Genomic DNA, 21,395 nt, shown 5'->3' on the forward strand with positions numbered 1-21,395 from the left:
GTTCTTCAGATGATCTCTAAATTCAGGTGGGATATATTCAAGGTCATATTTTGGCTCTTGTGGACTTGTTTTCATTTTCTTCAGCTTCAGCCTGAATTTGCATATGAGCAATTGATGGTCTGTTACACGGTCTGCCCCTGGCCTCGTTTTGGCTGATAATACAGAGCTTTTCCACTGTCTCTTTTCACAGATGTAGTCAATTTGATTTCTATGTATTCCAACTGGTGAGGTCCATGTGTATAATTGTCTCTTATGTAATCTAAAGAAAGTATTTGAAATGACCAAATCATTGGCTTTGCCGAATTCTATCATGCGTTCTCCAGCATCATTTCTATCACCAAGGTTGTATTTTTCAACTACTGATCCTTGCTCTTGGTTTCCAACAATTACAGTCCAGTCACCAGTAATGATCAATACATCTTGATTGTATGTTTGATCAATTTCAGATAGAAGAAGTTTGTAGAATTCTTCTATTTCATTCTCACTGGCTTTAATGGTTGGTATGTAAATTTTTATAATAATGGTATTAACAGGTCTTCCCTGTAGGCATATGGATATTATCCTATCACAGACAGCGTTGTACCTCATGACTGATCTGGATATGTTCTTTTTGATGATGAATGCAACACTATTCCTCTTCAATCTGTCATTCCCGGCGTAGTTTACCACGTGGTTGTCAGATTCAAAATTGCCAATACCAGTCTATTTCAGCTCATTAATGCCTAAGATATCAATGTTTATGAGTTCCATTTAATATCTGACAAATTCCAATTTTCCTAGATTCACATTTTGTACATTACATCTTCTGATTATTACTGGATATGTACAGCTATTTCTCTTCATTTTGAATTGTGCCACATCAGCAAATGAAGCTTCCGTGGGCTTTACTCCCAAGGGATTACGCCATTCGTATCATTATGGTCAACTCTACTTTAAAAAGCAGCTCTTCCCCAGTCGCATTTTGAGTGCCTTCCAACTTGAGGGGTTCATTTTCCAGCACTATATCTGACAGTGTTTCTCTGCTATTTATAAGGTTTAGTGACTAAATTGTCAGAAGTAGTTCATCTCTCCTTCTTCTTAGTCTGCCTTCATCTGAAAGCTCATCTGAAACCTGTCCACCATGGGTATTTAAAATACCAGTGGCATAGCTGCCAGAATCATAGTAACTCACAGGCTACTCCAGTATGACAAACTGACAGACGAGTGGTGGCACCTATGCTTTATTGAACACATAAGAGCTTTTGATTGTGTGGATCATGACAAGCTATGGACAACATTGCGAAGCATAAGTATTCCAGAACACTTCATTGTGCTCACGAGGAACCTGTACATAGACCTAGAGGCAGTTGTTCAAACAGAACAAGGGAACATCGTATGGTGCTAGTCTGAGGTTGTCCTCTCAGTGGCCCTGTTGGAAACCACTGTCCATGTGGTAAATAGAAGCCCAGCCCGGAGCAGATGCTGCACCGCTGTGCACACCTATATCATCAGGAATGGCTGCCCAGAATCACCTGCTGTGGGGGCCACAGCTCAACAGACAAAAGCCTCAGCCCTTAGCAGCTGGAAGCTCAGAGACCTGCTCCCCTGCTCTGCTCAGCACAGGCTGATACAGATGGACAGTCCATCGGAATTCCCATGCAGGCTGCAGTAGCAGGTGTCGGTGGGGACTTGGAAAAGGGAGCAATGTCCAGAAGTTCAAACAGAAACTATGACGTTGGGCAAATATCACAAGGGGACCCAGAGCTCAGCCCAGGCTGGCTACTGCTGACTGCAGGTGTTGTTCTAGTCCTTCCACTTCCTGGGTCTCATTAGCCCCATATTCCAGATGAGAACACCAACTACCTCAGCACACTTCAAAAGTTCCTCTGTTATGTAGTTTTTATTGTGGCAAAAAAAGTACACATCAAAAAGTTTGCCATTTCATAAATACTGTATCAGACAGTAAAACCCATGAAAGCCAGAAACTGTGCAACATGAAAACCTGTCACAGAAGTAAACTCGAAGGTTTCCCACTAATCGAGAACAACAGAGAAGTGTCAAAGGCACAAAATCAAGGTCAACCCACCAAATTCCAGCTTTGCACGATACACAACGGGGCTTCAAAACATTTGTGGGACAATGGAATTAAAAGATGATGGGACTTTTTCATGAATTTTTTGAAGCCCCCTGTATATTTTTACCACACACAAAATTCCCATTGTGAATTGAGTGATAGTTTACATGGGGGAACATCAGTTTTACACTCATCATTTCATTGCAATGATTACAATCGCCTCCATGCATCATCATCCATCACGAAGTATTTACTTCTATTCCCTGTGTGTGTGTGTGTGTGTGTGTATGCATTGTAGTTATTTTTAACTGTACAATTCAGTGATACTGATAAGATTACTTATCATGGAGTCTGGTGTGGCACTTTAGGACAAGTACTAGACTGCTAACCACAAGGTCAGTGGTTCAAATCCACCAGAAGCTAATCAGAAACCCTAAGTTGCTATGAGTCAAAACCGACTCGATTGCACTTAACAACAACAACAACTATCATCTCCACTATCAATTTTCAAAAGTTTTACATCACGCCAAACAGAAACTCAACATGGTAGATTACACAGTGGTTACAACAATAGGCTTAAACACAGCGATGACTGCGAGGAGGGTGCAGGATGAGACCACGGTTAGCTCTATTGTACTTGGGGTCACACTGAGTTGGAATTGACCAGACAGCAGCTGACAGCAAAAAGAAACCCACAACCCTTCACACAATAACTATCACTCCCTTTTCCCTTCCTCCCAGCAGTCCTGTTGTGTTGTAAGTGCCATAGAATTGGTTCTGACTCATGGTTGTTGTTGTTGTTATGTGCCATCGAGTCGGTTCCGACCCATAGCGACCCTGTACAGGGTTTCCGAGGGTGTAAATCTTTACGGGAGTAGAAAGCCTCATCTTTCTCCCGCGGAGCGGCTGGTAGTTTCGAACCGCTGACCTTAAGGTTCTCAGCCCGATTTGTAACCACTACGCTACCTAGTGGTGGTTATTTGTCATGGAGTCAGTTCCTACTCATAGCAACCCTGTACAGGGTTTCCGAGGCTGTAAATCTTCACGGGAGCAGAAAGCCTCATCTATCTCCCTTGGAACAGCTGGTAGTTTCGAACTGCTGACCTTAGGGTTCACAGCCCAATTTGTAACCACTATACTACACCCTGTATAGGGTTCCTAAGGAGAGACTGGTGGATTTGAATCGCCAACTTATGGTTCAAATTGACCTTGCGTCCATTGCTTTCTCCAATAGAGCCACAGCAGGACTCCAGCCTGTTAAGCACTTAGAAGCTTTTGTCTCTATGCATTTGCCTTTACTAGATAATCTGTTTTAGTGGGATCATCCAGTATTTGTCCTTTGTGACTTATTTCATGCTTTCAAGGTTCACCCAGGTTGTAGCAGACCCCAGAACTTCAGTTTTCTTTATGGCTGAATATGTGGAGTGGGGTTATGAGTTGGGCTGCTTATCAAAAGGTCAGTAGTTTGAATCTACCAATAGCTCTGTGGGAGAAAGATGAGATTTTCTGCTCCTGTCAAGATTTACAGACTCATAAAACCTATACAGGTTTGCTATGAGTAGAAACTAACTTAATGACACTTAGCAACAACAAAGTTCCATTGGCTGCATAGACCCCATTGTGTTTATCTAGACATCTGTTGATGGACACTGTGTTGATTTCACCTTTTTGGCAATGGTGAATTGTAAACACTGATGTGCACACATCTATTTGAGTCCCTTCTTTTAGGCAGATATCTGGGAGTGGAATCTGGCACCTGGAGATTCTGTTTCACTCTTTGAGGAAACATCACATTCCCCCAGGGGCTAGCCATTGTAAATTCCCAACAGTAGTGCTCAAGGGTTTTAATTGCTACATGTTTTCACAACCCTTGTTTTCCTGATCATAGCCATTCCAGTGGGTGTGAGGTAGTGCCTTATTGTGGTTTTGATCTGCCTTTTCCTTCTGACTAATAGATGAATTGATGCATTTGAGTTGCGGTGTTACAGAAAAATATTGAAGGTACCCATGGTCTGCCAAAACAACAAATGGATCTCTGTTAGAAGACGTATAGCTGGAGTGTTCCTTAGAAACCAAGATGGCCAGACTACATCTCTTATACTTTGGACATGTTACCAGGAGGAACCAGTCCCTGGAGAAGGACATCATGCTTGGAGGGTTAGGAAAAAGAGGAAGTCTCCCAATAAGAATGGATTGGCACAGTGGCAGCAGCAGTGGGCTTAAGTGTAGCAACAGCTGTGAGGATGGCATAGTACTGGGCGGTGTTTCATTCTGTTGCATCGGAACCAACTCAACTGCACCTAACAACAACAACGACTAACAACATTGCACATCTTTTACATTATTTATTGGTATTTGTTTCTCTTCCTTGGAGAAATGTCTGTTAAGCCCTTTGCTCATTTTTAAAATGGATTGTTTATCTTTTTGCTATTGAGTTGTAGGAGCTCTTTATAGATTCTGAATATTAAGCTCAGTCTGATAGGTTTCCAAATATTTTCTCTTATTCTATAAGTGTCTCTTCAAGGGCCCCACTATTTAAAAAAAAAAAAAAAAATCTCTTACCTCATTCCTTAAAATTCCCAAGAATAAAACCACAATACATGTGTCTTTATTTATAAATCATACATACACACTATTGTTCTACTATATTATGTATGTTGTTGTTAATGCCATTGAGTCAGTTCTGACTCATAACGACCCTGTATAGTTTCCAAGGGATGGCTGTTGAGTTTGAACCATCAACCTTATGATTCAAACCAACCTTGTAGTCCAGTGCTTTCTCCTATAGCACCATGCCAGGATTCCGTGATATATAATGTATATCATGAAACATATCCCTCAGTTTCCCCAACTCCAATTCCAAACGTGAAGAGAAGACATTGGATGACGTCAGCTCCGTTAAGCTGTGAAATTGTCATGATATCTCCATAGACCTCTGGGTTTCTTCATCCATACAACGTACTGATGTATTTATACCTGGATTGCCCTCACAGATTATTCTTGCAGTACATTTAAAGATGGTCAACCATGGACCATTGTACTAGGTTGGGAACACAACAAGGAACTAGACAGACCAATCCTGTCCCCTCAGCAGTTCAAACAGTTCTCCTGTGAATCAAAGGAAGTCTCATCGCTGCTTCTGTGAGCCTCAAAGGTCAAGCACTTGCAATTCCATGTGCTTCAGACTACTGGGCAACAAAGTGATTCCTGTTTCTGCTGTTTCCTCGAATTGGTTCTGACTCATGACGGCCCTATATAGGGTTTCCGAGGAGCAGCCGATAAGCTTGAACCACCAATCTTGCAGTTCAAACCAACTTTATAGTCTTGTGCATTAACCTGCAGAGCCACACCAGGACTCCATGAAAGTGATTAGAAGAGAGAAAAGCACTCCATTCAAGTACTCAGTCAGCAGTCGGGGCTTGGTTCTTGCTGTGTATCAGGTAAAGGACACACAGATAGTCCCTGTATTTGTAATGCTTACAGTCTATTGTAGGAAGTACCCTTTGATCAATGATCATGCAAATCGATATGAAATGACAAAGGTCTTAAATGCCATAAAGAAGTCTGTGGAGCCAGAGAGTCCTTAATGGGAGATGTGGTTAGTCTGGAGCCCTTTGGAAGGGGTCCCTGAGGAAGCAGCCTTTGAGGTGAGCTCTGAAAGGGGATGGTGGTGGGGTTCTGACTCACAGTGACTCTGTATAGGGTATCTGAGGCTGCAAATCTTTGCAGGAGCAGAAAGCCTCATGTTTCTCCCATGGAGCAAGTGGTAGATTCAAACAGCTGACCTTGGGGTTAGCAGCCCAAAGTATAACCACTAATTAGGCACCAGGCTGGGAGGGACAACTCTGATAGCATACGCAAAGGCTCTGTGGCAGGAAGGTACATGAAAACTGAGTATGTAAACAGAGTGGAGCTGAAGGGCATGCTCTTAAAAACAGTTTTGGGGAGGTGACAGGGGCTGGACCATACAGGGACTTAAATACCTCCTGAGAAAGTAGACTCTATATTCTATTGGGAAGTACTAGAGGGCTTTAGATTGTCTGGGAAGATGGCATAGTCTGATTTGCTTTTCAATGATGTTCTTCATGGTGTATATGGAAAATGGGTAAGTGGGCGAGGGTAGAGGAAAGCAGGGTGACCATGAATGGTGTGAGATGTCATTATACCAAGGTCAACTGCCAGAACGAATTGGACAAGTCTCTACAAGATGAGGCAAACAAAACACAAACATCCACCACCTTAAACCCCAAACCACAACGACAGCAAGTATTGCAGGTAGAGAAGAACATACCTGAAATCGGCAAACCTGATTCCAGGTCCCTATTGTCATTGCCGAGTGACCTTGGATAAACTTCACCTCACCTTCCTGACCTCCACTTCTTAGTGTGCAAAGCACACTGTTGTTGTTGTTAGGTGCCATCGAATCGACAGTGACTCTTAGCAACCCTAGGCACAACAGAACAAAATACTGCCCAGTCCTGGGCCAAACTAGTAAACTGTAAAACGACCAGTGAAGAACTCTGGGTACTTACTCCATCTCTGACTCTCCCCAGCTGTGTGCTGTTGGACAGGTCATGTCCCCTTTCTGAGCCTGTTCCCTCATCTACAAGGATGAATCAAAAATTATCTACACTCCGGTTCTATTAAAACACCTGTTCATGTCCACAGTGATGACAACATTGAGCGTGTACATTAAGTGACTCTCTCAAATAGATAAGAGACAGTGGATTATGTGGCAAATGATTTGCAAATCAGTCACGGCTCTGCCTATGAAATAATCCACGACATTTTGAAAAGTTTGTGCCAGATGAGTACCGAAACAACTCATACAAGAGTATAAACAGAAGTGTTTATCTGCAAACAAAACTTGGGCCAATGTTCAAAGAAAGGTAAAAGCGTCTTTAAAAAAAATCATTACTGGTGATAAGACATGGCTTCATACTATGAACTTTAGAATACATGATAGAGCATGGAACAGAAGCATCCTCAATTGACAACTCAGAAAAGTTAACCATCAGCTGGAAAATGGATGCTTACAAGTTTCTAGATTCTCAAGGGCTCTGGTAGCATCGTGGATTACGAACTGAGCTACTAACTACAAGGTCAGCAGTTCAAATCCATCAGCCACTCCATGGGAGAAAGATGAGGTTTTCTGCTCCGGTAAGAACTTTGAGCCTTGAAAACCCTATACAGGGTCACTATAGGTTGGAACCAACTCCATGGCACATAATCACCACCACAGTACGGAAACACTATTAGGAAAAAAGGTACAAGAATCAACACTGCTCATTACAATAAGATGCTCGCTGAAAAACTGAAGACTACACTTTGAATTAAAAACAGAAGACTGTTGTCCAAGGGTGTCCACACACTCTTGCCCACACTGTTGATACTCTGCCAAATCTTCATTTTGAGGTGTTAAAGCATCCTCTCTGTAGTCCTGATCTTGCTCCGTCAGACTGTTACCTTGAAAGCAGCCCTTCGAGGATGAAGATTCACCTCTGATGAAAAAGTGAAGACAGCCGCGCATTAGTGGCTCACAGCTCAGCCCAAATCATTTTTTAAAAAGGGAATACGAAAGCTTGTTGACCGATGGACAAAGTGTATTGAAAAGCAAGAGTGTGTTGAAAAATCATATATTTGTCTTTTCTAAAAAGTTAATAAAAATAAATTCTACAGTCTGAATATGGATAAGTTTTGACTCACCCTTATATAAAATATCTCTGTCTTCGAATTATTACACCATCACGAGTCCATCAGTTTGTCATACTGTGGTGGCTTATATGTTGTTGTGATGTTGAAAGCTATACCCTTAGTTTCGGTGGTACTTCCAGACTAAGACCAGGAAGAAAGGTCTGGCAATCTAATTCCAAAGCACAGCCGATGCAAACCTTAGGGATCTAATGAAAGACAGTCTGATATAGATGATACTTGTTGTTGTTTTTAAGTGCCGTCGAGTTGGTTCCGACCCATAGTGACCCTGTGTAGGGTTTCCAACGAGTGGCAGGTGAGCTTGAACTGCCAACCTTGCAGTTCAAACCAGCTTTGCTGTCCAGCACATTAACCCACAGCACCACACCAGGACTTCAGATGATACAGATGGCCTCAAAATACCAGTGACCTCAACAGTGATTTTATCCACAATCATGAAGAAGATGCAGCACCAGGCAGTGCTTTGTTCTGTTGTACATGAGACCACTCAAGGGTAACTAAAAACAACTACAGTTATGGGGATGGGATAAGACAACAGATGTAACATGTTTAGCACAGGACTGGGCATATAGTAATTTAAGGCACCCAACACACACATTCCCACCATGAGTGAGCACACACATCGTGAACACACGCACTTCAGGCCCAGATGGCACCTCTCTGGACAACTGTCTTGTAAAATTCCAGCTCACTTGCCTAAGCTTAACTTTTAATGAAACCAGAGAACAGTGATCTGTCGGTGTTTCTGCTTGGCGAAGCTGTCAGCAGGTGGCAAACCCTGGGAATTCAGCGATGAGGGGATTCTCTTGATGCGACATGTTTGCGTCCAGAGGATCTTAATATTTGTTTTGAACAGACACATGTAGATGTGAATTACTTAATGACTGTTTTAGGGTTCGGCATTGTTCCTGTATTTGGTATGGCTTTGTCTCTATGACATCTTAATTCGGTGTTTTATTTCACAGAGCTCCGCATGCAGGCTATGGCATATGGGAGCTCCCTCAGCAAAATCTCAAATGAAGAGAGAGAGAGCGAGGGAGCAGAAGGACTGTAGCTTCAAGGGTGTGTATTGAAGGGGGTGCAGCTGGGGCTGAAGCTGGGTTTGCAAGCATGGAGAAGAGAGAGACCAAACCCTTGCTGCCGTAGAAACAAAATTTGTCACTGCTATTTGGAAGTCTAAACAGTGTCTTTTTCAATTTCCTAATCTGATTGATCACAATCAGAGAGATTGTAAATTTCATGCTTGTCCAGAACACATGGCAGGGCCCAGGCAAGCTTCTGACACTGCCGGTTAAAGTCATTTCTGGCTGAAACAGAGTGGTGGAGAGAAGTCAAGGATCAGAACTGAGACCCTGCCTACAGGGTAGTACCCACCCTAGAAGCAGCCCCCGCTTCCAACCTAGGAGCTGTGATCTACGAACCCTTTAACTGGCCCGTAGACCAGTGGTCCAGTCCACTCTGACTATAGTGAGCCCACACGTGTCAGAGTAGAACTGTGCTCCATCGGATCTTTTTTGTTTTTTAATGGCTATTTTTGGGAAGCAGATCACCAGGCCTTTCTTCTGAGGTACCTCTGGGTGGACTCAAACCTCCAGTCTTTGGGGTTAGCAGCTGAGTGCCTTAACCATTTGTAGTACCCAGGGACTCCCTGCAAAATCTGTCTCCCTGCCATTATCTTGGAAACTGTCTCTGGTCACCCTCTCTCTCAATCACTCTGCCCCATCGACACAGACCTGCTTGTTCTTTGTCAAATACAAGGAGCATATTCCCACCTCAAGGCCTCTATAGCTGCTGTTCCCTCTGCCTGCATTGCTCTTTTCCTGCTGTCCTCCTGGTTTCCTCCCTCCCTTCATCTGGGTCCTTGAACACTCCCTGTACCCCTCTCTCCTGCTTTATTTTTCTTTTTAAACATTCATTATCGCCTGGCCGTCTATTTATTCTTTCTCCTCATGGGAGCAGGGGCTCACTGTGATTCACTGCTACACTGAGTGCTCAAACCCACAGCCACTGAGCTGATTCCAACTCATAGCCACCCTGTATGTCAGAGGAGATTGGCCTATAGGGTTTTCAAAGTTGTAAACCTTTATAGATGACTGCCTCATCGTTCTCCTGCAGAGCAGCTGGTGGGTTTGAACCACCAACCTTTAGGTCAGCAGTTGAGCACTTAACCATTGTGCCACCAGGAGTCCTTTGATGATTGACTGTTTTTGTTGTTAAATGCCGCTGAGTGGGTTCTGACTCAAAGTGACCTTGTATAGGGTTTCTCAGGAGCCACTGGTGGATTTGAACTGCGGACCTTGTGGTTTGCTGTCCGGTGGTAATTCTACAGTGCCACATCACGAGCTCAATAAATGTACCGAATAAATGAATGAATGAAAAGTACAACTGAAGATTTGATGGCCTTCACTCTGTGTGGGCTGATATCTTCCCATTTGAATGTTTCTAATGGAGTCCTGGCGTGGCACTGTGGGTTAATGTGCCAGACTGCAAAGCCATTTGAACTGCAAGGTCAGTGGTTCAAGATCACCAGTCACTCCTCGGAAACCTTATACAGTGTCATTATGGGTCAGAATGGACTCGTCGGCACTTAACAACAATAACAAATGGTTCAGTGAGTCCTGGTATGACACTGAGTTAATGCGCCAGACTGCAAAGCTATTTGAACTGCAAGGTTGGTGGTTCAAGCTCACAAGCTGCTCCTCAGAAACCCTTTACAGGATCACTATGGGTTGGAATCGACTTCAAGGCACTTAACAACGTTTCAATAAATTGTTTTATTTCACTTTAAGAAAAAGACAGAAGAAAGTGCAACTGGATTTTTATAACCACATGTAGCTTCTTGCACTTTGTGAATTCATTGTTCCTCAGTTTTATTTTCAACCATTGTGAGCTCACTTCAACTCCCAACATTGGTGTTTGTTCAGAGAATGCAGACTGGGTTTCCTATCAGCCAGAGCTAACCCAGGAAGGAGGTACCTACCTGCTCACTGACTGCCTTCCCCCTCCACCACACCTCCTTCATCAGCGTGGTGTGGCCTCCCAGCAGAAAGAGTTCCTCAGGCAGGTTTAACCTGCTTTTATTCCTTTAGAAAAGATCTATCTTGAGACTTGGCGAGGAGACAAAGGCCTCATTCTTTCTGATGATTCTTGACATGTATAAGCAAAAGCACCCCCATTTCACAGGTCACACAACTGAAGATAACTGTGTGACTGGTACAGAGGGGAGGAGCCTTGTGAGTTAGACTAACTGCAAGGTTGGTGGTTCAAATCCACCAGCTGCTCCTCTGAAAAAAGATGGAACTGTCTGCTTCTGTACAGATTTACCATCTAGGAAACCTTCCAAGGGTCACTATGAATCAGAATCGACTCGAAGGCAGGGGGTTTGTTAGTTTGATTGGTTGGTTAGGAACAAGAGACACCATGTTGTAGGACTCACGCTCTGAGTTTTCCACAACCCCTTTTTCTCTAGGTTCTAACCTATTTTATGGCACTGAAGAGAGCCTGCCTGGTTCCATTCACACTGGGTTAGTGTCTCCCTTCCCAACTACACTATGACATACCTAAGGGAGAATGCATTTCATTCATCTTTTTCTCCCTGATGGGCCTAGCACTTAGTGATGATAAAAACTAGGATTTATTATTAATGACAAGAGTTCACAATGATGAACTCCTTACTGTGTGCCAAGCAGCAGTTTCCATAAATGAGCTCTCATTTGGTCCTCACAGCAGTTTCTGGGGGTGGTAGCTATTACCAGCCCCATTTTGTGGATGAGCAAACTGAGGCTGGGAAGGTTATTATGCTTGTCAAAAGTCACACAGCCTGTCCAGTTTGGCAAAGAGTAAAAAGAAACATTTTTTGATTCCTTTGTTATTGGATTCTATCACAATTTTTAAACGTCTTTATATCCGGAGGGACCCATCCCTGGAGAAGGACATGATGCTTAGCTCCTAGTTCAGGTTGTCAGCAAGAAAAGGAAAAGGTCTTCATAAGACGGCTTGACCCAGTGGCCAGAATGGGCTCAAACACAGCAATGATTGTGAAATTGATCCAGTACCAGTCCATGTTTCCCTCTATTGTACACAAGGTCACTATGAGTCAGTTGACTTGATTCAGCAGGCTTTTCTATTACTACTTGTCAAGTGTCAAGGAGTCGGTTTCAACTCATAGTAACCCCAAATAAGGTTTCCGAAGAGTACCTAGTATGTTTGAACCACTGACCTTGCAGGGTTCAAACCAACCTTTCAGTCCAGTGCTTATCCTACAGCACCACAGGAGACCTTTCAAAAATGTTAAAAATCATACTGAAGAAAAATACAGAGTGAAACCAACCTAACATCCTCCATCAGCAGAGAAATGAATACATGAAATGTGGCATATACAGATGATGGAATATTATTCAGCGCTAAAAAGGAATGAAATTTAAATACATGTTCCAACATGAACGAACCCTGAAAACATCATGCTGATTGAAATAAGATCCTACCTACATATCTCAAGTAGGCTAATCCATAGAGACAGAAAGCAGATTAGAGAAAATGAGGGCTGGAGGGTGGGGGAGAAGGGGAGTTGGTGCTTACTGAGTGTGGAATTTCTACTTGGGGGAAAGAAAACTTTGGGAAATAGTGGTGATGATTGCAGTGTATTGTGAATGTCACTCTTGTCACTGAATTGTACACTTAAAATGGTGACAATGGCAAATCTTACTTGACAGACACTTTACCATAAAAAAATAGAAATTAACAAAGAAAAATGCCCACAGAGCACTGCAACAGTCAAGTGGCAAAGACAAGGACCTCCAAGTGTCCTAAAGTTCCAATGGTGAGGGTCTTTGTACCCTTTCTCCCTGGGTCTCTCTCTGGATCCCACCAGGTCAACCATTTATGGGTGTCTGATTCCTGGGTGGCACAGTTTGGGTCCTGGTGTGGCGCTGTAGGATAAGCACTGGATCTCAAGGTCAATGTGAACTGCAAGGTCAGTGCTTCAAATCCACCAGCTGCTCCTCAGAAACCCTAAACATGGTTGCTATGAATCACAACTGACTCAACAGCACTAAACAAAAGTAACAACTGACCGACGGTTGACCCGTGAACCCACCCAGCAGTACAGTGGAAGAAAGACCTGAATATCCATGTTCATTTCAGATTATAGCCAAGTAGACCCTATAGAGCAGTTCTACTCTGTAACACACAGGGTCGCTATGAGTTGGGATCGATGTGATGGCAATGGGTTTGATTTGGGGTTTTAGCTCTCTGCCAGGCCTTCTGTATCCATCATTTCCTCATTACAATGAGTATTTTACAGATGAGGACACTGGGGCAACCACATATGGAGTGACTGACAGCTTCCCCAGCAGGAAGGGACAAGCAGGACTTGAGTCTAGGTAGGTATGACTTCAAGGAAATGCTCTGACTAAAGCGCATGGCTAATAACTGAAAGGTCAGTGGTTCAAACACACTAGCCTCTCCACTGGTGAAAACTGTAGCAGTCTGCTTCCGTAAAGATCACAGCATTGGAAGCCCTATGGGGCAGTTCTATGCTCTCGTCTAGTGTTGCTCAAGGGCAACAGGGTTGAGCTGACTTTGTTCTTGTTTTTAAGTGTCGTTGAGTCAGTTTCTAAAGAGCAGATGATGAGGTTGAACTGCCGATCTTGTGCTTTAGCCCATAGCACCATAACAGGACTCAAGGTCTGGCTTAGGAGACAAAAACTCTCTTAACCATCACAATCTACTCCCTCCATCTCAGAAGTATTACTTCACACATTAGCAAACTTCATAGTGAGCTCACAGAACTTTGCTTTTGCTAAGTCAATTCGTCACCACTCAGAAAGGCAAGTTTAGCCGCTCCAGAAGTAAGGATATTTTATAAATCCATCATGCTGCTGTGGCATGCCTTAGCTGCTCAAGGAGTAGAAGTCACACAACCCAGACTTCCTTGTTTGTTATGTTGTTGTTGTTAAGTGCCGTTGAGTCAATTCCGACCCATAGAGACCCTGTATAGGGTCTCCAAGGAGCGGCTGGTGAGCTTGAACCGCCAATCTTGCAGTTCAAATGACTGCAGTGCAGTGCATTAACCCACAGCACCACACCAGGACTCCTTGTTTGTTATAGGGTTAAGCTTTCTGGGATTTCCCCTCTTTTGGGTGACCTGAGAGGGGCGGAGTTATCAGAGCCTCAGGGTACCCAAGACACTTCCACAGTTGGCACTCAATCCCTCCCTTTGCCCTTATACCAGGCCCAAGAGATGTCTCTATGTAGGGAGCTTGCTTTGGACACGAGCACAAGTCAACTCTATTTGCAGTGTGCAGTGTCTCAGATGGCATTGATCAGAATGCCAGTGAGTCGGCATTGGCGGTGGAACTGGAAGGAAGAGGAGCCGTTGCTGGTTTTGGACCAATGTTCTCATTAAATGAACGCACCCAACGTTCACTGAACATCTACCACTCCCTGCTCCTATGACAGCCCACACTGGCAACACCATTGTTGATCAGAAATGGACCCCTTCACCGACCCTGTGCCCCATTCAGCAAATTCTACCTTTCAGAAGGAGAAAGGTTTGACCCCAACAATAAGACTCCCTTCCCAGAGAAAAGCGCTCATTCATCTGCAGGGTAAGCATTTTCCATGACCCCTAGTCAGCTGGCTCTGAGCCATGGGCTGTCAGGATACTGCCTCCCAGCACCCCCTCACCCTGACTGGGAGGATTAAGTCAGCACAAACGTGCTAACTGATCTTTTGGCTCAAAGAGGAATCTTGAATTAAATGGTTCAAAGGCATTTTTCTGGCCTTACAATTTTGGCTACCTTTCTCTTTATGCAGTAAAATCTCCAGTAGTTTGGGATTTATGATCCTTTGGATAGGGACTGGGCTGAAGTCTGCTTTTGGACCATTGTGCAGAAGAAGGATTTTTCGAAGAAAATTAACAACTTGCCAAATGAATCATAAAGAGAGCGCTTATTTTATTTCAGGGGACTTGTTTTTCTAGTCCTTTACAAACATTCTTTTATCCACAAAAAAATTTGCTATGCTAATTTAAAATGATTTTTACATGTTAATTAAGTCCTCAATTACTATCATTAATATTCTTACTGTGGATAAAGGTAGCTGCAAAGTGCTAGGTCTACACTTTGAGCAGAAACTTCTAAGGTACAAACTTTTCTGGATCAAGCAAGTAAAAATGAGAATCAAGGAACTGTCAGGCAAAATGGCTAGAGGTCCTTGGTGGGGGCCACACAGGAGCACGGGGGTGTCTGGACACCTCTGGGATCTGATTGATTCACACTGGATCTCTGCCAACAGTTATGAGGACAGATGGGACTAGGACAGTTCTGGATTTGAGTCGGGCCTAGAGTTGCCCTCAGTGCTTCCGTCGTGCCTTGTGGACTAGCAGCGGTCTCTTGCATTCTTAGGCATGTCATGGTCCAGTCCAAAAATCATAGTCACTCTCAATTTCACAGAAGGAGAAATTAAAATTGGGGTTGTTGAGCAGTCGGCACTTCCTCTTCACTAGCAGGTTCTTGCCTGTCACCTCTTTGCCAGCCAAAATAAGATTCAAGAAAACTGGAAGACGAATCAATTGTGAATCTAGCCACCTGCCACTCACCAGCCCCCAAATCCGAAAGCAGTTAACTTCCTCTGTAGGATGAGGAGGACTGTGTGATCTAGTCCCTCTCCAGCTCCATCCGTCTTATGTGTTAATTCCTCCATGTAGCTGCCTGTTAGGAGTCTGAATCCTGTAACTTTTATCATCAGGACTATTTGGAGAAGACATGGCATAGAGAATCCAATACTAGGAGGGATGGTTGATTTCCTTTTGGCTGTGAGGAGCTCTGAGCTATGTGTTTCAGAACCAACATTGATTAAATGTAGATTAAATGCTACACACTGCATAAAGTGCTTGACATAACTCAGCCCTCACAATCCACCATGATCCAGGTGGCTCGGATGATGATTCCTATTTGAAAGACAACATGAGGCAGGCCTGCCCAAGATACTTGGCTAGTCAGTGGTTGAGCCAGGACAAGACTCCAGCTTTGTCTGTGGCTTAACTTTGAGATCTTAGCTACTATGATAGATATCTCACTCCACTATACTGTTCTGACATTTGTGTCAAGCATCTGCTTGCAATTTGATACATGATAAAACTACTGCCTCATCAAATATGCTTCAAAGAGGTGAGGGCAGAGGGAGGAGCAGCGGGCTAGGGAAAGCTTTGCCTGGAGTGTGGTATTCATGTTCCTTTGAAAGCAAAGCAGTGAAAGGATGCTTCTATCCTGGTACTAAATTATCTTCAGAGATAGACTTATTATCCTGGAGACATTCATTCAGAGGGTGGCCCTTATCTATAAACAAATACTAAATGTATAACCAACAGGACTGGCTGGTGGCCCAGCGGTCCCTCCCCCATCTCCCTGAAATCTACTGGGACATTCCTGCTTATGGGGAGCTGGGCTTGTTCACAGAACTAAACCACACTGCTGATAAGGCCAAGTCCCCAGATCGCCTTGAGAGGAAGCAAATGGGACCCACATTGTTCTGTCAGTGTTTCTGTCTGGAAAGATAGCATTTTCACCTTTAAGTGTAGAGCATGAGAAAGAAGATGAGATTTGGCCATCATTGGATGTGGCTGGCTTGGTTGACAATGAGGATGATTCAGGTTGTCTCCTCCAAGACAACCCAAACCTAACCTTTCCTGCTCACTTTCTACCCCAAACTAGGAGTAAATGCTATCAAACTGGAATCTATTCTGGAAAGACCACATCTGCCAAATAAGTACTGACGAGGATCTGCCAGTATGGTATGAACCAGGGACTGATGGAGAAAGAGACCCAGGATATTCAAACACACCAAGAATGAGCCCATAGCTGTGGGGAGGGGAGAGGTGGATCTTGGGAGTCTCCAGAGGATTCCACTGGGATTTGCATAAAGCTACAGAAGACATGAGGGTTAGGAGACCTAGTGGGCAAGTCATAGGATTGAGAACAAGAAAAAGACATGAAAGGAACCCCTGGGCAAAAGGAGAAACTATGTAAGAACATCACCAGAGTCTGAACTCTCCCCGCATTCCTGAAACAGATGGATGAACTGATCGCCCCTCTTCTAGTTTCCAGTGAGATTTCCTCTAGTTCCTTCTGCAAGGGCATTTTCGTTGGTCAGCATAGCACCTGACTTGCCAACATTCTGTGCTCTCCAAAGGTGGAGAGGATGGCAGAAGCCCAGGAAGAGAAAACCGCTGACGTCAAAACTCTCCACAAAGAACCTCCTTGGGAGTCAAGGAACACGAGCTTCTGATGTCACGCGGTTTTATTGTTCTTCTCTGTCCTCTGTCTGTGGGTATCCCCTCCCTCCTAGCTGCAAATGCTGGCTACCACTGGTGTTGGCAGCCTGCTACACCCAAGCAGTCCACCTTGCTTTCAGTCTATCCATTCCCAACAAGGAGCACCTATATTTTTTTCCTCTAGAAACCTGTGTGAGCCAGGTCTCTAGCCAACTGAGACAAAAGTTCTCTCATCTGCGTCTGGTTCTTTAGACAGGACTCCCCAGCAGCCATCCATACCACACCTGCTGGAAAGTTTACACGCAGTTGTGGCAGAACAAGCCTAGCGTCTGAAGCACTTTTTGAGACATGTTTTCAATTGACTCCTTAATGCAGTTGCCAGGATTAATGAATCCCCATAGTGGTCCCTCTTGGACCACTTCTTTCTCTTTCTCTAACGGAACCACTTATTTAACCCCAGCAAAAGATGAGCTCTCCTACTGCCTTGGTTTTACCCTGACAGGGGGCAAAGCCTTCTTCCTTTCATCTTCAAACTCCTCTGAATGACATGATTTAGGAGAAGAAGTGGGTTTACTCAGTCTTTGAATGTTTCCTTTTTCCCCAATCTCCTTTCTTTTCACCCCATACCTACTTCTCACCCTCTTTCTGCCTTCTATTCATTTATTCCCTGAACACCATTTCCACCAACAGCTGAGGATTTTTTTCACCCCCTCCCCCCATCAGAGTTCAAAGCAATCAGATCCTTTTAAACCAATCAAACTAAACTCTTTGGGGATCATCTTCACAGTCTTGGAAGGCCCCTCCCCGACTTCTTGAGTTCCAAGTTGCAGTTTGGGTGCTGCAGGAGAGAGATTGGGCAGCAGCAGCCAGAACAGCATGGAGGAGGGTGCTGTTTTGGGTGTATTTGTGGGAACAGCATATGGGCTTTTGTCAAAACGCTCAGAGTTCTCAAGCTTCTGAGCCAGTCTAGAACTAGGCTGATGTCTCTTAACATGCTTGAGGTACTTCAAACCATAGGACAGCAACTCGTCATCTCAATTCATCAAGCATCCGAAACACCCACCCCCAATACCAAGAAAAGTTTCTCAGAGTCATACCCCACCTGAACTATAACAAGAAGCAAACACCTTGAACAAAACATGCCTGACTGCTAAGTGTCCCTCCCTCCAAAGAGCCCCAGTCCCTTCTCTCATACAAGCAAGTAGTTCCCTTGTTCCAGTGGATGGTACCAGGTAGGAATGGGAAAAGCTGGCGCTCTGACCCAGCCGCCTGCGTCTACCCTCCAGGCTCTGGGGTAACAGGCCAGGAAGGGGACCTTCAGGGTCTCCCCTCTTGGGAAGAAGGTTATTACCTTGGCAGCGGCTTGCGGGCTGTAATACTGGCGACAATGATGCTCTCGGGACGCGGGGTGGCCACAGCTTTGAAGGTTCCTCGCCAGAACTTCTCAAAAAGCTGCTTTTCGCCTTGCTGAACACTCGCCATAGCCAACCCAAAGGGGCCCCGGAGCCCGGGCGCTGTCCGAAGTGCTGAAACGTGGATTCCAAACCGGGGCGTCCCTGGCTCCCAGCTCGGTCCGTGTGAAACCCAAAGGGGTACGGTGAGAGAGATTGGGGCTCGGGGGGGATGGGACGCCTCAGCCTGGGCGTATAGCAGAAAAAGCAGGCTGGTCCAGCGATTTGCTTCGTCTTCTGGGCTTGTTCTGGGCTGTGTTCAGAGCTTGCTGCTCCCGGGAAGTGAAAAGTAGGTACGATGGGCTAGTTTTCTTGGCCACGCCAAAAGGCAAGAGGCGACCCTTTTCGTTGGTCTGTGTGTGCGTGCGCCTGTGAGCTCCGGCGCGCCCGGGTTTTGTCTCTCGCACAATATGACGTTGGAAGAGGAGGCTGGTCGCGCGAGCTGCACTTTCCTCCCCCTCCTTGTCTCCTCCTCCCTCCAAGCCCTCCTCCTTCAGCTCAGTCTCCCGCCGCCATCTGCATAACAAAAGCCCGCAGGTCTTGGGAGGAGAAAGGGTGGGGCGTACGCCTGTCACTAGCCGGGAGAAGACAGAGTTGCAGCGCTGACCTCTCAGATGCAATCCTGGCACCCTGAATTGAGCCAGGCTGTAGGCTGAAGACCCTGCATTCCAGCCTGCTCTCTTCCCCACCATCGCGGGCCTCCCCCTTCGCTACACCTCTCGGTCGGCCACCTACCCTCCCAGGCTCTTTAGAAGTCTTGCGGCAGGTCTTCTATTGAGGGAAGACGCAAAAAACTAAACCTTTATTCCGAAGCCAACCCACCACCCTTCACTTCTGGGAAGGACCGTCGAGGCGGGCAAAGGGGGCCCCAGTGTTCCCCGGAGCTCCTGAGCTGCAAGATCACCTCCACTTAAAAAGTGCCATTTGCTGGGCAATCGCTCTCACCATCTGCCAAGCGGCCCCGCCTGCAGAGGGGCTCAGCCTTACATCTGTCCATGCGGCTCTGTAAGGGATATGTCTTTTGTATCTCGCAGCCAGCCTGCCCAATGCCCCCGCGGCCAGACTGCCTCCAAGTAAGACAGACACCCCTTCCCTCCCATACACATACACAAACACACCAACTCTATCCACTCTAGGGAAAATCTGACTGCAGGCACTTTTCTTAACACAGGTTGTTTGGGGAAATAAGTATTTTTTTTATTTAACGAAAACAATTAGCAAAAGGGGTTTGAAAGGGACAGCTAAGGATTACAGGGGGACAGTTACTCTTCAGTCCCTCTGCCCCACTGAGGATTGGTGTTGAATTACAAATAATCCCAGTCACAGGGGGTCTGGGGCAGAGTTTCCGAAGCTCCCAGCCCATCTCTCCCTTAGTGCCTTTTCATCCCAATAGAGTTGTTTCACCCCACCCACGCCCAAACCCTGCACAGTAAATTCCTGGAAGGAGACCTCACTGCGTTTTTAAGGCCCCCAGCATCTTGAACCGGCTACCTAGCACAGCGGACTGTAGACTCTAGCTTCTTGCTGATAACAATGGGTTCCCAAGGGGTGGCACACCAATGTGAATTTCAGAACTTCCTTGTAAAGGAACGGGACCGGAATAGCGAAGAAAGGGTAGGAGGAAAGCAGAGAGAACAAAGTGAAAGAGGAGCAGGAAGAAAGAACCTTTGAGACACCAATTATGACTCCAGAAGGGTATATATATTTAAGCTTCTGTGTATTTGAATGTTTACGTTCCCGCTTGTAAGCATGTCTCAGAGCGCTGCTCGCTCTGCAGTGACCCCTTCTGGCCAACAACTAGAAATGCTGGTGCTGGCTTCTTAGCAGCCCCTGGGGGTAAAGTGGAGGGGCAGATTAAGGAGTTATGCAGTGGGAGAAAGTGGAGATTAGGTTTGAGCTCCGACGGAAAACCCCCCTTTTCTCCATTGCTCCAAGATCCAGTCCCCTACTCAAGTTGATGTCATTTTAAACGCAGCTGAGAACTGGTTCCTTACAAACCCTGGATGCTTAAAATCATCCTTATTCTTGATACCTGGGGTCTGAACTGAGCCGTTTCTTAAAGGGAAGAGGTGGGTGGGATTGCACTCCAGGAGATCCGGCAACCTCTCCCAGCGTTCTGAATCCCTAGAATGTTGGTAAAGCCCTGGGTTTCCCATTCATTGTATCCTTTGAGCCCACCACATCCCGTAAGAAGTAGCAGTAGCTGCCCTTACCTTTTAAATAGGGAGGATGCTAAGGCCAAGGGTGGCAAAGAGACTTGCCCAAGGTCATCCTGTAGAGAGCAAAGCAGGTCTGTGAGAAATAAAATTTGTTTTCTCAGATGGGGAGGTTCTTGGGATGCTAAATGTACCAGGGCAAGTCTCTAAAGTCTACAAGGTTGGTCCACCAGTCACATACTGAAAGGCACATTAGGTGAAGGCACTTGTCCCAGGCTACGGGCCTGCCCCAAACTGATAGGGCATGTGTCAAACTCCTTCACCTCTCACCCACAAGCACTTGTGACTCATCCCTGTTTTTGCTGTCAACCTCTGGTCATTTCAAAACACCACATACACCCCAGGCAATTACATGACTCTGAGTCCTTGGACACTGCGCCTTCTGACCTCAGAAACTCCTATTCATTCCTCAGAACTCCAAAATCAGTAGCATCTGAAAAGTCTTTTCTTGATTCACCCCTACCCTTCCAAATCCATAATGAAAACTTGCTTTTAGGCTGCCTATGAGCTGTGGGTGTCATTTAAATTATTTAAAGTTATTTGTTGTAATTGTTGTTGTTGTTGTTAAATGCTATCAACTCTATGTAGGGATTCCAAGGAGCAGTTGGTGAGCTTGAACAGCCGACCTTGTGGTTCAACCTGACCTTACAATCCAGAACATTACCCCACAGAGCCATATAATAGTGATT

General features: G+C 45.2%; 1 protein-coding gene across 1 annotated transcript in view; it reads right to left on the reverse strand.

Annotated features, from left to right (window-relative positions):
- Positions 1-18,664, reverse strand: part of SRRM4 (serine/arginine repetitive matrix 4) — a 227,025-nt gene extending 208,361 nt beyond the window's left edge. Inside the window, exon 1 of the mRNA XM_006865456.1 lies at positions 18,391-18,664. Coding sequence (XP_006865518.1) covers positions 18,391-18,521 — 131 coding nt within the window. The 5' untranslated portion in view covers positions 18,522-18,664. The remainder of the gene's footprint in view (positions 1-18,390) is intronic.
- Between the last annotated feature and the right edge of the window lie 2,731 nt (positions 18,665-21,395).

Source organism: Chrysochloris asiatica, unplaced genomic scaffold, assembly GCF_000296735.1.
Source record: "Chrysochloris asiatica unplaced genomic scaffold, ChrAsi1.0 scaffold00078, whole genome shotgun sequence".
Classification (NCBI taxonomy): domain Eukaryota; kingdom Metazoa; phylum Chordata; class Mammalia; order Afrosoricida; family Chrysochloridae; genus Chrysochloris; species Chrysochloris asiatica.